The sequence below is a fragment of the Agelaius phoeniceus genome, chromosome Z (genome assembly GCF_051311805.1).
Source record: "Agelaius phoeniceus isolate bAgePho1 chromosome Z, bAgePho1.hap1, whole genome shotgun sequence".
NCBI lineage: Eukaryota > Metazoa > Chordata > Aves > Passeriformes > Icteridae > Agelaius > Agelaius phoeniceus.
The window spans coordinates 16917685-16931719 of NC_135303.1; the positions used below are offsets into that span (position 1 = coordinate 16917685).

The window sequence follows — 14035 nt, forward strand, 5'->3', positions numbered from 1 at the left end:
TTTAATGTTCTTCAGTTGTTTAGAGTTAGTGACTTTAGGTATATCCTTTTCTGGTTTGAATTAGTGTTTGTGTATAAACGTTAAATAGAACAAATTTGACTAAAAGCAAAGGAGGAGTGTTTTAAAGTGTGTTGGAAGTCATTCTCAGATTGTAAAATAGAGACAACTAAAACAAGGCATGCGTATTTCAGCTATATACAATTTTATCTAAGATGAAATTGTATAATATATATTAAAAACTTGATCAAACTACATAAAAACAAACAACATTCCAAACCAAACTCCCAACCCAAAACCAAAGAACCAAACAGATCAAAAGGTTTAAAAAGTCAATATTCAGTTTTAGATGGTGTAATGCATTAGATGAGATGCCCAAAATTAATGAATATTCTCATTTCCATCACTTTTCTTAGTCATCAGAATTGTGGTAGAAAAATTTATTCCTGCCTCAAATTAAAATGCTTATATATAATCTTTGTCTTGAATTTCTTTATTCTTGTAAAACTTGCAGTATATACTATGCAGTTTTTCAAAAGCACTGAAAATTCCTTAAACTGAAAGTTCTACTGGCATACATTTGTAATATTCGATAAAAGGAGGAAATTAGTGAGTTTTTAGGTGGGGGAATAACAATACACTTAAACATTCTGGGTTTAGCAGATTAGAGAACTATGCTGTGGATGTTGTGGATTGCTTTATAAAGTGAGGTCCAGTAAGCGAGTTGGCTGTTCACATGTATGTTTTCTCCAACTTTTTGAAATGACAGAGCTAGTTGACTTTTTTTTTGATTTTCAGTAATTGTCACTGTAGTGAGTGAAGCATCAAAGTGCCATTACCAATGGTAGCAGTAGTTTATCCTTCCTAAGATTGTGCTAGCACTACTATTTTGTTTAAGCTGCTCAAAGCTTATTTATTGCCCTTTCCTATGTGGTGGCTGAGCAAATTGTCTTTTCAAAACTCCCTGCCATTCATATTGTTTGGGGTAGTGAATCAAGTATTTTGAAGTAAGTAATCCATTATATCTTTCTATGTTACAAAAGGTCATTCTATATGGCTTATATGTTCTGAGATCTGTGACTTTAAATTTGTTTGGCTGAGAGGTAAGGCTAACATTGATCATTATTTGTTAATCAGGCAGTGCCACTGCTGCCATTTTTCTAATCTGGGAGAAAGATGTGTATAGTGAGACTGGTTTCTGGTTTTTAGTTGTTACCTGTACTCTACATATGGGGCAAGGGAAGAACAAAACATTTTTGTAAAGTAGGATGGGTAGAATGTTTGAATTTTTTTTACAGACTAATTTTCTTTTTTTTTAAATAACTCTGTGTGCATTTGATTTGTAATGCATCTATAGATAGCACAAGATTAATTTCTCTTAGGAAAAAAGTTGCCTATATTGAGAGCAATGTTGATAGAAAAGTAGGAAATTATTTTCTTTCCCCGAAAGCAGTGTTTGAATTCATACTCTGTTACTTGTTTAAATTGCAGCTCAGAGTGCAGTGATGGAGAATGGTCTACATCTGTGCCTTCCTATTTTACTGCTGTGGAAAAAGAGCAGTCCTCAAGTGATGAAAGCTGGGAGACTGTCTCGTGCAGGGAGGAGCGTGACCCTGGTGTGCAGAGGAGCAGCAGTGGTGTGAAAGAGGACAGCACAGACTTCTGTTTCCAAGAAGAGTAAGCCTTTATTTTATTGGCTAACTTCCTACAACTTCCAGCATCGCCAGTAGTAGGGTATTCACATAGCACTACATAGAATAACATCTAAAAGCAGTTACCATGCTAGCAACAATCATTTGCCTACATCACAATAATCTCAATAGTTGTATGCATTTCAAATAATGGAAAATATGACATTTCATGCAAGCAGTTCTTTGTAATGAAACATACAGAAACAATGAGAGCGTATTGCCATGTAATGTCAATATGGCTAATAGACTTAATATTGACTTTAAAAAGCCAGTTAGGCAAGTTAATTGTTAATATATACGTGTTACATAAACATCCTTTGATACTGCATAGAACTACTGGAAAAGAACTTGTTTATCTCTCTGCTTTATTACTTCTCCTATTCCACTGCTGCTCCTTATTTTCTGCAGCCCTTTCAGTGATTAAAGAAAACTTGAATTTCTTGCTTGCTCTAGTAACTTTAAACTTTATTTTTCCAGTCATTCAACTGTAGTTGCCTTTGCTATAAGGCAAAATTTGTAACTATGTACAGCTAAGAGGAATGTTCTTGGCTTTTTTTAAGCATTTAATATTGACTCTAGTTTGGATCTTTATAAAGCAAAGGCCACTCTTAAGTGTTCTTTCAGCTTCTTAGGTGCACAGTACCTATTGCTAAGCAGTCCTGTTTGTTGTTAATGCTTTTTTAGTATTCTCCACATTCTTGGGTCTTGAAGAACTAGTGTGACTTTATGAAAACTTTATAACAACTCATCTCTTTCAGAACAACAATAATGGAGGTTTTTAACTTTTTTTGATATGAACAGCATAAAAATGTATCCATCTTTAACATAATTCGTGTTTATTTTCCCTTCTATAAGGAAAGTGGGCCTCACAGCCTCATGCAGCTCTGCATCCAGGTAACTTCTGCTCCTCTAGAATATCCAGGAATGAGAGGAGTCTTTCTCTTGCAAGATAGCTTCTCTTGCAAGTAGTAGCTCTTTGCATTGCGTTCAAGCCAAGCTTTGCCATGGAGGCTGCTCTGGGTGTCAAGACAATTTTTCTCCTTAGTGCCTTTAAGAACTTGTAGATAAATAAGATGTTTAGTACCAAATTTATTAACCTTGGCAGGGATGTTGTCTGTACTAGGGAAAATTTGAAACAAACTGCTTACTGTACTGCTGGCCTTGAGCATTAGACAAAACTTTGCCACAGAATCATGGGTGTTATTAGATTGTGAGTTCTGTGAATTTCTTGAGTTTTTATGGCAAATGCTTAATTCCTAATCTGTGACTCTGTAGTCTGGGAAACATGCCTGTTTAGTCTTTGTGTTTTGTTTGGCTTTTGTTGCTTATGTATGTTTGTAAATTCTCTTAGCTTTTTAGTTTTAGCTTTTTATTTATTTATATAAAGGGAACAGGCATTATTGGAGGAAGGTGAAATTCCTTGGTTACAGTACCAAGAAGAAGTAGAAAGTAGCAGTGATGAGGAAAATGATCCAATTCGTGATTTTGTACATCTTGGATTCCTCTTGTTGGATGGAAATAACAATCTTGAGGATGACTCCAGTGTGAGTGAAGACCTGGATGTGGAGTGGAGGTATGCATTTGATAGTCGTCTGCTTTCATTTCAGAGGTTTTGTAGTTGCTATTTTGTTTTCTGTATAAGATGTCAAAAGTACTTATGGCTATCAGTATGCAGTTGCTTCAAGGACTAATAATCTCAGTTTTAAAGTTTAAGGTATTTCAAGTGCTATGTATCTTCTAATGAGAGAAAAGGGAATAGATTTGCTAAATCAGGCTGTGATTTGAGAAAATTTTGGTGCCCTAAATATGCAAGGCAGGAGTTTATTTTCTAATTTCATTTTCAAATGGAAGTGTAACAGAAATAAGGCAATATAAATGTAATCAGCATTCAAGTCAGTCCTATTTTATAATTGGTCTTTTCCTCCTTTCAAACTGGTGTAAGTTAGTCATTACAGATCTATCTTATTTCTCTTTGAAATACCATACACTTACCCAATATTATAATAAATAATTTTTATAATAATTTTGAATGCTTCACTACGTTTTCTGTCATTAGATTACTGAAGGATATTGCAATCAATTTATTATAAAAATGTTTCAAATACCAGGAATAAAGTGATTGGAGCCACATACAAAACAGTATAATGTATAATAGTATAATGTGTTTGTTTTAGAATGTGATAGACAAAAGGTTTTCCAGTGAGAGACATAACACATATTCTCTTCTGGTTATTAAAATACAGACTTGAGTGCAGACATACCAACACTGTTGTTTTCTCCTTGTGAAGTTATGTTGTAGAAAAGCAGAATAGGGACTAATGCATGAGAGTCCAAACTAGAAGTAAGGCCTGTATTCTTACACTGTCAGGCAGTAAGCTAGCAATGCAATTGTGCGATAGGGACAGAAGCTGTCTTTTAAGTGTTGGAGGTTAGCCTTGGTAAGCTTCTTAGTTACTAAAAACAGGAACAAAGATGTTGATGGTCTGTTAAGTTTGGTCTGCTGAACATATGCAGACCTGTACATCATTTCACTTGTGCCACTTTTAAGATTTAATTTCTGAATTTCTAAAACAGAACTCAAAGGATCTGACACATGATGTAATCAAAATCTGATTGTTAGTTGTAAAACAACTTTACAGCAATACATATGAAACATATTAGCTGAACATATACCCTTTCACCGTAAGAACTCCCATCAGGATGTTCTGAAGTATATACTGTGGGAATGTGATACCACTGTGCTGGGACCAGAACTGCAGAACTGTCTCTGAGAGGCTGGGGCTGCCCCATGTGGGACAGCTTGTTCCAGCTGACTCCAGTGGACCCACCATAGGGTGGGGCCTCTGGGAAAGTACTAAGAAAGGATAAAAAATGTTGAACAGCAAGCAGTGTGTGAGAGAGAAATGAGGATGATGTCAGAGAAGCAACCCTGCAGACACCAAGGTCAGAAAAGAGGGGGAAGGAAGTGCTCTAGTGCTGGAGAAGACTGTGGTGGAACAGGTAAGAATTTGCTGATGGAACTGTATCTGGGACGAACCTGTGCTGGAGTAGCTGATGAAGGACTGCAGCTTGTGGGAAAAACCCATGTAGGAGCAGGGAAACAGTGTGAGGAGGAAGTAATTGCAAAGAGGAACTACCCATGGATAGACCACAATCACTGTTCCTTTTCCTCTGCCCTGCTTGGGATAGGAAAAATTAGAAGCCTCAAGGATTAAGGAGTGAAGTTGAGCCTGGAAATAAAGAGAGGGCTAAGAGAAAGGTGGTTTAGTTTCTGTCTTTGTTTCTTACCATTCAAATCCATTTTTATTGGCAATAAATTAATAGAATCACGGAGCAGCCTAAATTGAAAAGGAACCTCAAAAGATCATCTGGTTCAACCTTTCAATTAAATTAAGGCTTTTCCTGAATTGAGTCAGTTTTGCCTGTGGTGGTGATTGATGACTCATGGCCCTTATTCTTGACCCATGAGCTTTTTATCTTATTTACATGTCCAGTTGAGGCAAGGGAGGGGGAGATCAGCTGGCTGGGTATCAGGCTGTTATTAACAGGTGATGTGCAATAATTTGATATGTCCAGACTTTGTGTTGTAACTGTTAATTTTGAAAATAAGACCATGTTTCCTAACCCATGTTTTTCAGACTACTTGATGAGTTTGGTGATGGCCTTGGACTTGGTCAAGCCATTCCTTACATGGAACCTCAATTTCTCACATATATGGCACTAGAGGGACACTTAGAAGCTGTGGAGGTATTAAAATATTTTTGATGGTCTTATATCTTTGATGTTGTAACATAAATATTTATAATTGAATCCTTTTTCAACTTAATCTGAAAATCAGGAGGTTTTCAGATACTTTCCTGTGTTAGCTTGAACTTTTGAGTCAGCAAACATGAAAATACACCTTGAAAGTTTTTTTAAAGGATGTACTACAAAAAGTCATTTATCAGTACCTGCTCCTTTTAGTATATGCATTTATTTCCTCGTAAGGCAAATAAAGTTACTGGTTACTACCAGTATAAACATATGCCATTTAATTCTAAAGAATTTTGCCAAATTCTCTACATAACAAAGGAAAGCTTATGCTTGAACCTATGCCTGTGAGTTGTCGCAGCTTTTTTAAATTTTTTTTCAAGAGTATATTTGGATTTCTCAAATTTTTATTTATCAGTAGAAGACTCTTTCTTTGTTTGACTGTCTTAGTATATTTTAAATTTTAAAAAAATTTTAAAAAAACCCCATCAAGTAACAAACAAACAAAAAACTCCAATCAGGTAAAGAAACCACCTGAAAAAAAAAAAGTCTTTTATCTTTACCTTGAACTATTCCATTTCACCTGTCTAATTTTGGATACAGACCAAAGCATTTATTATCAAGAACCAGCATGGTTATGGTCTTTGTCTTTTGTTTTTAACTTCAGGTTGGTCAATGTCAGAGTGAATATAGAGCTAGCTGAGATCCAGTTTGATGCAGTATGACAATTCTGGCACTGCCAGAAATCTCCCCTGCAGGATATTTGTCAAAATAAGAGCTAAATGATGTGTAGACATATATAATATGGTGTTACAACAGCCGAACTGAATGTTTTGTAGGTTATGTAAGTTTAGGGCAGCAAGGGGCAGTTTGGCTGCTAGCACCCACTTTAAAGGGGTGAACTGGGCAGGCTGTATGTCATAGTGTGCTTGCAGACAAATACCAAGGGCACTTTGAAATGCTCTCTAAAGCTGGCAGACAGTGGAACAATCATAGATAATGGGGTTTTTTTTCCATGAATATGTGCAAAGTCAATGATTTTCTGAATAAGGTTCCCAGGTCTTTTCCAAGTCAGTGGATGGGGCCAATCCTGTAAGTTGGCAGTCATGCAGTTTCCAGGTTTTGTACGTCCCCCAAGGTATATGGGAGGTCATCATTCATGGTCAAGTATCAAAGGGCCTTCTCCAGCTGTGTAGGATCTTCTTAGCATTACTTATTTAGACACACTTCATTAATGTGGAGAAGGTCTGTTGATACCCTTATTGTAAAAGCAGTGTTTTGAAGCCGTATAGAGAAGGTTCTTGTCTCTTTCATAGTGTCTGGTTCTCACTACATCAAAAAAAAGCAGATGAACTGCGAAAACAGTTGGCCTCCTCCTTTGCACCAAAGTGAGAGGTTCTGTGTAGAGAGGAGAAACTAATCACATCTTTTTTTTTTAATCTGCAAATTAGCACTTGAGAAGGAGACTGAGTTTATTACAACTCTTAAGTTTTGATTTCTCATTCCTATATAACAACATTTGCCTAAGTACTCTGTCAGAAGAAATGTGTGCAGTCCTGTCAGAGTGACCTGTAAAAGTAATCCTAGGTGATTATGTGCATGGCTGGTTGAGGAGGTGCTGTAATTATGTTTGTGTCACCAGGAACAGAGTGTCACTGAACACTATTAGCAAACAGGCAGATGACTACAGAGGTACCTGTGGTGGAGGGCACTGTGAATGTGGAAAAGCCGATTCTCTTACATAGCATTTCTGCTTGAAAGTAGCACACAAGTGTATGAAACTTTATGGTAGGCATAGAAGTCTTGGCCTGCTTGGAATTAGTCAGCAGAAAGTGGTAACTGAGAAATAAAAGGTAGAGGACTGTATGTACTTGTATGGACTATGACCACATAGACAACACAGGTTCTGAGTAAGAATTCCAAATATTCCCTTCAAATCTCAACCAGAATATAGAGCACATATTTTTACAGTATAAAATGGTTACTAAAATTGTTCAGGAAATATGAGCAAAATATCAATTTATTATTGCTTTGAAATACTTGAAAGGGATGTGACACAATAAAGCACCCAAAATTCAAGTGTATCTTAATTGGAGGGGAGGGAGTGGGAGAGCTCTATCCCAAATAATTATGACATTTGGACAGGAGAAGTAATGAAAGTATTAAATACTTGTTTTGAAAAGCTATGTTGTATAGCTTTTATAGCTCTCTGGGTTCCTAAAACTTAATAGAATATATGTGTGATTTTAAATATTTTTTCTTCCATCTGTTAAAAAGAAACTACATAGTTGGGAGTGTCTGGTTTACTTCATTAGCAGTACAGAACAGGCTAGTTGCCTCTGCTGCATCAGTGACATTATAAGTATTTCCTGTGCCATTTCACAGATGTGAGGAGCTCAAACCCTCGTAGGCTGTAGCACTCTTGTTTTGTAGCAAAATGTCCAGCATTTTGGTTTTGGTACATGGAGAAGTAAGCAGTCATTCAAGCAATAAGAGGAAGTACAGGTATTTTGAAGATACATCTTATAAAAGTTATGAAACAGACACTACTTTGGATTTGAAAATGTGGTTTTCAGCCTCAAAGTATATGGCTTTGTGTCTATAATGTTTCTTTTGTGTAGGTTTCAGAAGCAAGCAAGTAATACAGTTCTTTCTGTTTGAGAATACTCATGCTGAATATAAACAGAGTAGTTTGACACATAAATAATATTGCAATATTCTCTATCCCTGGGATCTTTTCTAATTTTTCCAGGTGTAATAGTTACTCTGCTTAAGCATAGTATTTTTACCTACTGTCTATTCTCAGACCATTGCAATTGGAGAAAAAAACCAAATACAAATACTAAAATCATCTTAATGTTAGTTAAGTCATACTGTCTGCTGTACCAGAATTTGATGGGTATTAGCTGTAAAATTGGAGCAATATACTTGTTTTGTAGGGGAACTTGCACACAACACTAGGAATAACCCCAGGTTTTCCCTTGAACTGACAGATTTCTTGTGGCAATAGAAGCTGTAAATATTTCTTGGCTCATGCTGATCTCTCTCTGCCCCAAAGGTTTGACTGTAGGTATAAAACTGCTGGTTTAGATCTGTGGTAGTGTGGTAGCTTGAGGTACCTTGTCACTGTGATCCAAGTCCAAGCATGTTTTCACGTAGTCCAAGCATGTTTGAAGCTGTAGTAACTTCAGGGAAAGTTTAAGAGGAATGACAACTGGAGAGGTTTCTGTATAGTCCAGTATTTCTCTAGTATATAGAGCTTTTTAGTTAAGTGTACTCCCAACATGACAAAAATATCACACTATCTTACACTTCTTACTAAGAGAGTTTTGTAGCCAATAGTGTAAATAATTTTCAAGCTGATTAGAACAGTAAGTAGTTGTACTTAAATGATGCGACTAATTCATTCAGGGTGTGAACCTGAATGAATTAGTCACATCAGTTCTTCATTGGTTCTTCAGTTTGCATGCTGTTCAAACAGGTTAGTACATTTCTCAGCAAATACAACCAAATATTCTGAGTTCTGTGATTTTATTATTTTTTTTTCTTCTGGATATCCTCCTGAGTGCCTTGCACAGTTGAATGTATGATGTACAAAGCAAATACACACGGCAAATATGGTGTAGACATAGTCTTAAAGATTTTGTATGGTAAAAAAATTGAGTTTAAAAAAAGTTACTTCAGAGCATTTTGTCTGTTTTAAGATTAGAAATATCTACATAGATCTTGGGTTTTTTATTTCTTGAAGTTTACACTCTTAGTGTAACGAAGGTACTTAATATTTTTTTGTTTGTGCCTGAGTAATTTAATAATTGAGGCCAGGAAACACGTTAATGAAGCATTTATTTTCAGAAAGACAATGAAAGGACAGTTTTAGGTTGGAAAGCTTTATTACATTTTCAACTTGCTGCTTTTTCAGTAACTTTATAAAATTAACAAATGTTCACTGTAGATTAAGTTGTGACTCTGTCCTCATACTCTAAGAAAGCTTTAGAAGCAAGGCATTGCTGTTTTGACCTTCGGTTTCATCTCATTCATTACAAAAATAAAAATGATAGAATGGTTAGTTTGACAGACATATCTTCCATTTTAAAAAGTAACACTGCTAGAATTGGATTCCTTTTCATGCTTGTTTGTTTGTTTTGTATGAAATGTTACATTTGTGAATAATAGAACTTGATCTCTGCTTACCCCTTTCAGACCGCTCTGGCACAGTTGGAGTCTCTTACATTTGATGTTGAACAGACTCATCCACCAGCTAGAAAAGAAACCATAGATAGTCTGCCACAGATTATTGTCACAAGTGACTACAATGGTATGGAAAAATAAGGAACAAGTAATTTCCACAAATTTTGTAAGAACAAATTCAACTTTCTCTAATACCATAGATGCAATATTTAAGTATTCTTACTGCATAATGGTGTCTTAAGATCTTTTGAATCTGAGTATAATTTTGATCCATTTGGAAAAGTAATCTTTAATGGAGTTACTGTGACTGTATTTTGTAACAATTAGTGATACTGTTGGTAATATATGTATTTGAATCTGAGCTCACCTGAGATGTAAAACAAGGTATTAATGCTTTTTCTTCATCTTGGGTCTAGGTCAAGAGCAGTGTTGTACTATCTGTTGCAGTGAATATGTGGAAGGTGAAATCATAACAGAGCTACCCTGTCATCATTTGTTTCACAAACCTTGTGTAACTCTTTGGTTACAGAGAGTAAGTACTACAGGATTGGTGGAGGGTTTGGGGGCAGGGGGTGTTGTGTATATTGTGTATTCTTCTGGGAAGAACAACTTTTAACTCTTTGAAAATGTGGGATGAAATACCAAGAATTTATGAAATATTATTTGAATTTATGCATTTTAGAACCAAATTCTAGTGCAAGTGAGGAAAAAAATTTATATTTGTACTCACCTGAAGGTCAGTTTCTTCAATAGAGGGAATATTTCTGTAAGGGAAAACATGTTTTCCTTTACTAAGAATGAAAAAGATGGATTAGTTATAACTTGTTTTGGTACCAGAAAAGCTTTCTTTACTATACTTCTGTCTTGAAGTAAAGACAATGGAATCATTTTCTCTGAGAAGAGCAAACGGTTAGGTCTGTCTTACCACAATGTCAGGCCCATTTATTGTGACAGAGACTGGCAGAGGAAATAGTGAAGCACTTGTAGATTAACTTTTTTTAAAATTACCTTTATTAATTCTATACAATATTAGATTTAATTTTCATTATCTATAATCACTTTGCTTCCAAATGTCTTAAAAAGGCTTGCACCATGTTGAAGCTAAACTAAAACAACTGTAATTAATGAACGGGTATGTTTTTTTTAGTTACACTTCTGCTCTCCTTTATGTGCTGTACAAGCCTGGATTTGGTAGTTCTCAGTGAGCTTACAGTGTAACAGAATTTCCTCAAGAGTATAAGAGAAAGATTAATTGGTTTTACCATGGGGTAAATGTCAGAATACCTCTAGCATGGAGGCCTGATGGATTTCCTTGATGGGTTTATAATTCTTTTTACCGTGATAATGTTGATTACCATAGTCATTTTTCTTGTTTTACACATCCTGCCTTTTTTTTTTTCTGTTGTTATAGTAAGCAGCTATTGCTGAAAACTAGGTTTTTCAACATCTTAGATTTGGGCTGTACCTAATTTATTTTTAATCTTTGCCTCAAAAAAAAAAAAAGCCCCACCTGTAAAATCAATGCTGTGAAGAACTTGCAGAGAACCTAATGCATTTGCTATGTAGCTGGAGTAAAAGCAAAACAACTCTCTCTTCTGAGTTTGTCAGCTCTAGGTAGCTGTCAGCCCTAGGTAGCTATGCAGTCAAATTTGAGTTTGAGGTGGTGCTGTTGTGGAGACCCTAAATACTTTATAAATAATAATTTTAGGCTTTTCAGTAGAATTGAATGCAAACTGTGCAAATGACTTGGTTTTTTTTTCTCTTTTTGTAGTCGGGAACATGCCCTGTTTGTCGTCATGTCCTTGCACCTGTACTTCCCGAAGCAGCTGATGACACTGTTTTTTTTATTTGATTGATGATTCAGCATCTTCTGTTAACATTGCTACAGGACCCTCAGACTAGGGTTGAAAATAAAATCTGCCACCAAAATAAAAATGTAAATTTTGCCTGTTTTAATTATAATGTGAAAAAAATTCAGTATAAAATATTGATATATAGTCATGGATTGGCTTGGGTTGGAAGGGATTCTAAAGATCTGGCTCCAACCCCCTTTGCTGTGGGCAGGGACACATTCCTCTAGACCAGGTCACTCCAAGTCCCATCCAACCTGACCTTGAACACTTCCAGGGCTGTGGCATCCACAGCTTCTCTGGGCAACCCGTGCCAGGGCCTTACCACCTTCACCATAAAGAACTACCTCCTAATATGTGATCCAAACCTACTTTCTTTTTGTTTGAAACCATTCTCCCTTGTCCTGTCATAAGCCATTGTGAATAGTCCCTCTCCATCCTTCTTGTAGACTCCTTTCAGGGACTGGAAGGGACCTCAAAGCTTTCTCTTCTCCAGGCTGAACAATCCCCATTCTCTCAGCCTTCCCTCATAGCAGAGGTGCCCCATCCCTCTGATCACCTTGGTGCCTCCTCTGGGCTCTCTCCAGCAGCTCCATGTCCTTCCTGTGCTGGGACCCCAGGGCTGGAGGCAGCTCTGCAGGTGGGGTCTCAGCAGAGCGGGGCAGAGGGGCAGAATCCCCTCCCTGCCCTGCTGCCCAGGGGCTCTGGGTGCAGCCCAGGACACACTTGGCTCTCTGGGCTGGGAGTGCCCATGGCTGGCTCATGTCCAGCTCTCAGCCACAGCACCCCCAAGTCCTTCTGGGCAGGGCTGCTCTTGATCTGTTCATGCCCAGCCTGGGCTGGCACCAGGGATTGCCCTGACCCAGGTGCAGCACCTGAGCTTGGCTTTGTTAAACCTCATGAGATTGCCATGGGCCACTGCTCGAGCTTGTCCAGGTCCCTCTGGATGGCATCTGTCCCTCAGGAGTGTCAGCTGCACCACTCAGCTTGGTGTCATCTGCAGATTTGTAAAGGGAGCGCTTTATCCCTTTGTCTGTGTCATTAATGAAGACATTAAACAGTTCTGGTCCCAGTAGTGATCTTCAAGGCCCACCAGCTGTTGTTGATCTGAGCCATTGAGCACCACCCTCTGGACATGGCTGTCCAACCACTTTTTACCCCACTCATCAAATCCATTTCCAATTTAGAGAGAAGGATATTGTGGAGGATGCTGCCATTTATCTGAAGTCCAGATAAATTACACCCCTAACACTTTCTTTATCCACCGCTGTAGTCACTCCATCATAGAATGCCACCAAATGGGAAAGAATGTGAAACCAAATGGAAAAAAATAAGCTTGTTTCTGTCCAAGTTTCATGTTATCTATACATGCACTAGTACATTGGAAGCATTCAGATTCTGGCAGGTGTTGGTAAGTTAATTTGTTTTGACCATTAGACAAAGAGGTAACAATCTTTTTCTAACTAGCCATAGCAATACTAATTAACATAGTATGAAAAGAATTTCCCTCAAGTCAAAGGGAAAGTTCTAAGGGTTTTGGATAAAGTTACATGGTAAGCTGCCTCATAAGTCGAAACTCTGTAGATGCCTTCCATGTTATACAAGGCAGAAAGCTCCTGTTTCCCCTCTTTCCTTATTCTGTGCTTGACTGAACACATGAGAAAAACAAACATTTTTTTAATAAAGTAAAGCTGCAAAATGCAAATACTTTCTGTCTCTAAGAAAATAACTCCGTACAAACCACATAAGCTTATATAAGCTGTGAAAAGTGTTTAGATCAGAGTGTCTGAGTTGAAAGGGCCCTTACACATCACCTGGTTCTAACCCCCCTGCCGTGGGAGATAGGTTGTCCCAAGCCCAGACAGCCTGTTCCAGTGCCTCACCACCCTCACAGTAAACAATTCTTTCCAATATCTAATCTAAAACATCTCTCAGTTTAAAACCCTTAGCCCTCCTCTTATCACTCTTATCACCCTGGTTAAAAGTTCCTCTTCAACTATTCTGTAGCCCCACTGGAAGGCTGCTCTAAGGTGCCCCTGGAGCATTCTCATCTCTGGGCGGAACAACCCTAGCTGTCTCAGCCTATCCTCAAAGGACAGGTGCTCCAGCTCACTGGATGTTTTTGCAGCTCTCCTCAGGTTCTGCTTGAGTATGTCTATGTCTTTCTTAAGGTGAGGGCTCCAGAGCTGGACACAGCACTCCAGGTAGGGGAGAATTCTCCATGGGAGTGAAGCAGGAAGGCAGAATCATCTCCCTTGACCTGCTGCCCACAATCTTTTAACACAGCCCAGGATATGTTTGGCTTTCAGGACTGCCAGTGCATGTTGCAGGGTCATATCAAGCTTTTCATCTTCCAGCATCCCAAGTACTTCTAAGTGCTGTTCTCAACCCATTCTCTGCCCAGCCTGTGATTTATGTTGTACTTGGAATTGTCCTGAACCAGGTGCAGGACCTTGCACTTGGCTCTGTGAAACTTGATGAGATCCACACAGGCCCCTCTCAGGCCTGTCAAGGTGCCTCTGGGTGATATCCCCTGCCTGCAGTGTGTCCATCACACCA

General features: G+C 37.8%; 1 protein-coding gene across 1 annotated transcript in view; it reads left to right on the forward strand.

Moving 5' to 3' along the window:
- PJA2 (praja ring finger ubiquitin ligase 2) overlaps positions 1 to 11561 on the forward strand; it is a 33372-nt gene extending 21811 nt beyond the window's left edge. The window contains 7 exon segments of the mRNA XM_077171434.1: positions 1489 to 1674; positions 3076 to 3261; positions 5327 to 5435; positions 9639 to 9753; positions 10043 to 10158; positions 11398 to 11473; positions 11476 to 11561. Coding sequence (XP_077027549.1) covers positions 1489 to 1674; positions 3076 to 3261; positions 5327 to 5435; positions 9639 to 9753; positions 10043 to 10158; positions 11398 to 11473; positions 11476 to 11528 — 841 coding nt within the window. The 3' untranslated portion in view covers positions 11529 to 11561.
- The last annotated feature ends 2474 nt before the right edge of the window (positions 11562 to 14035 follow it).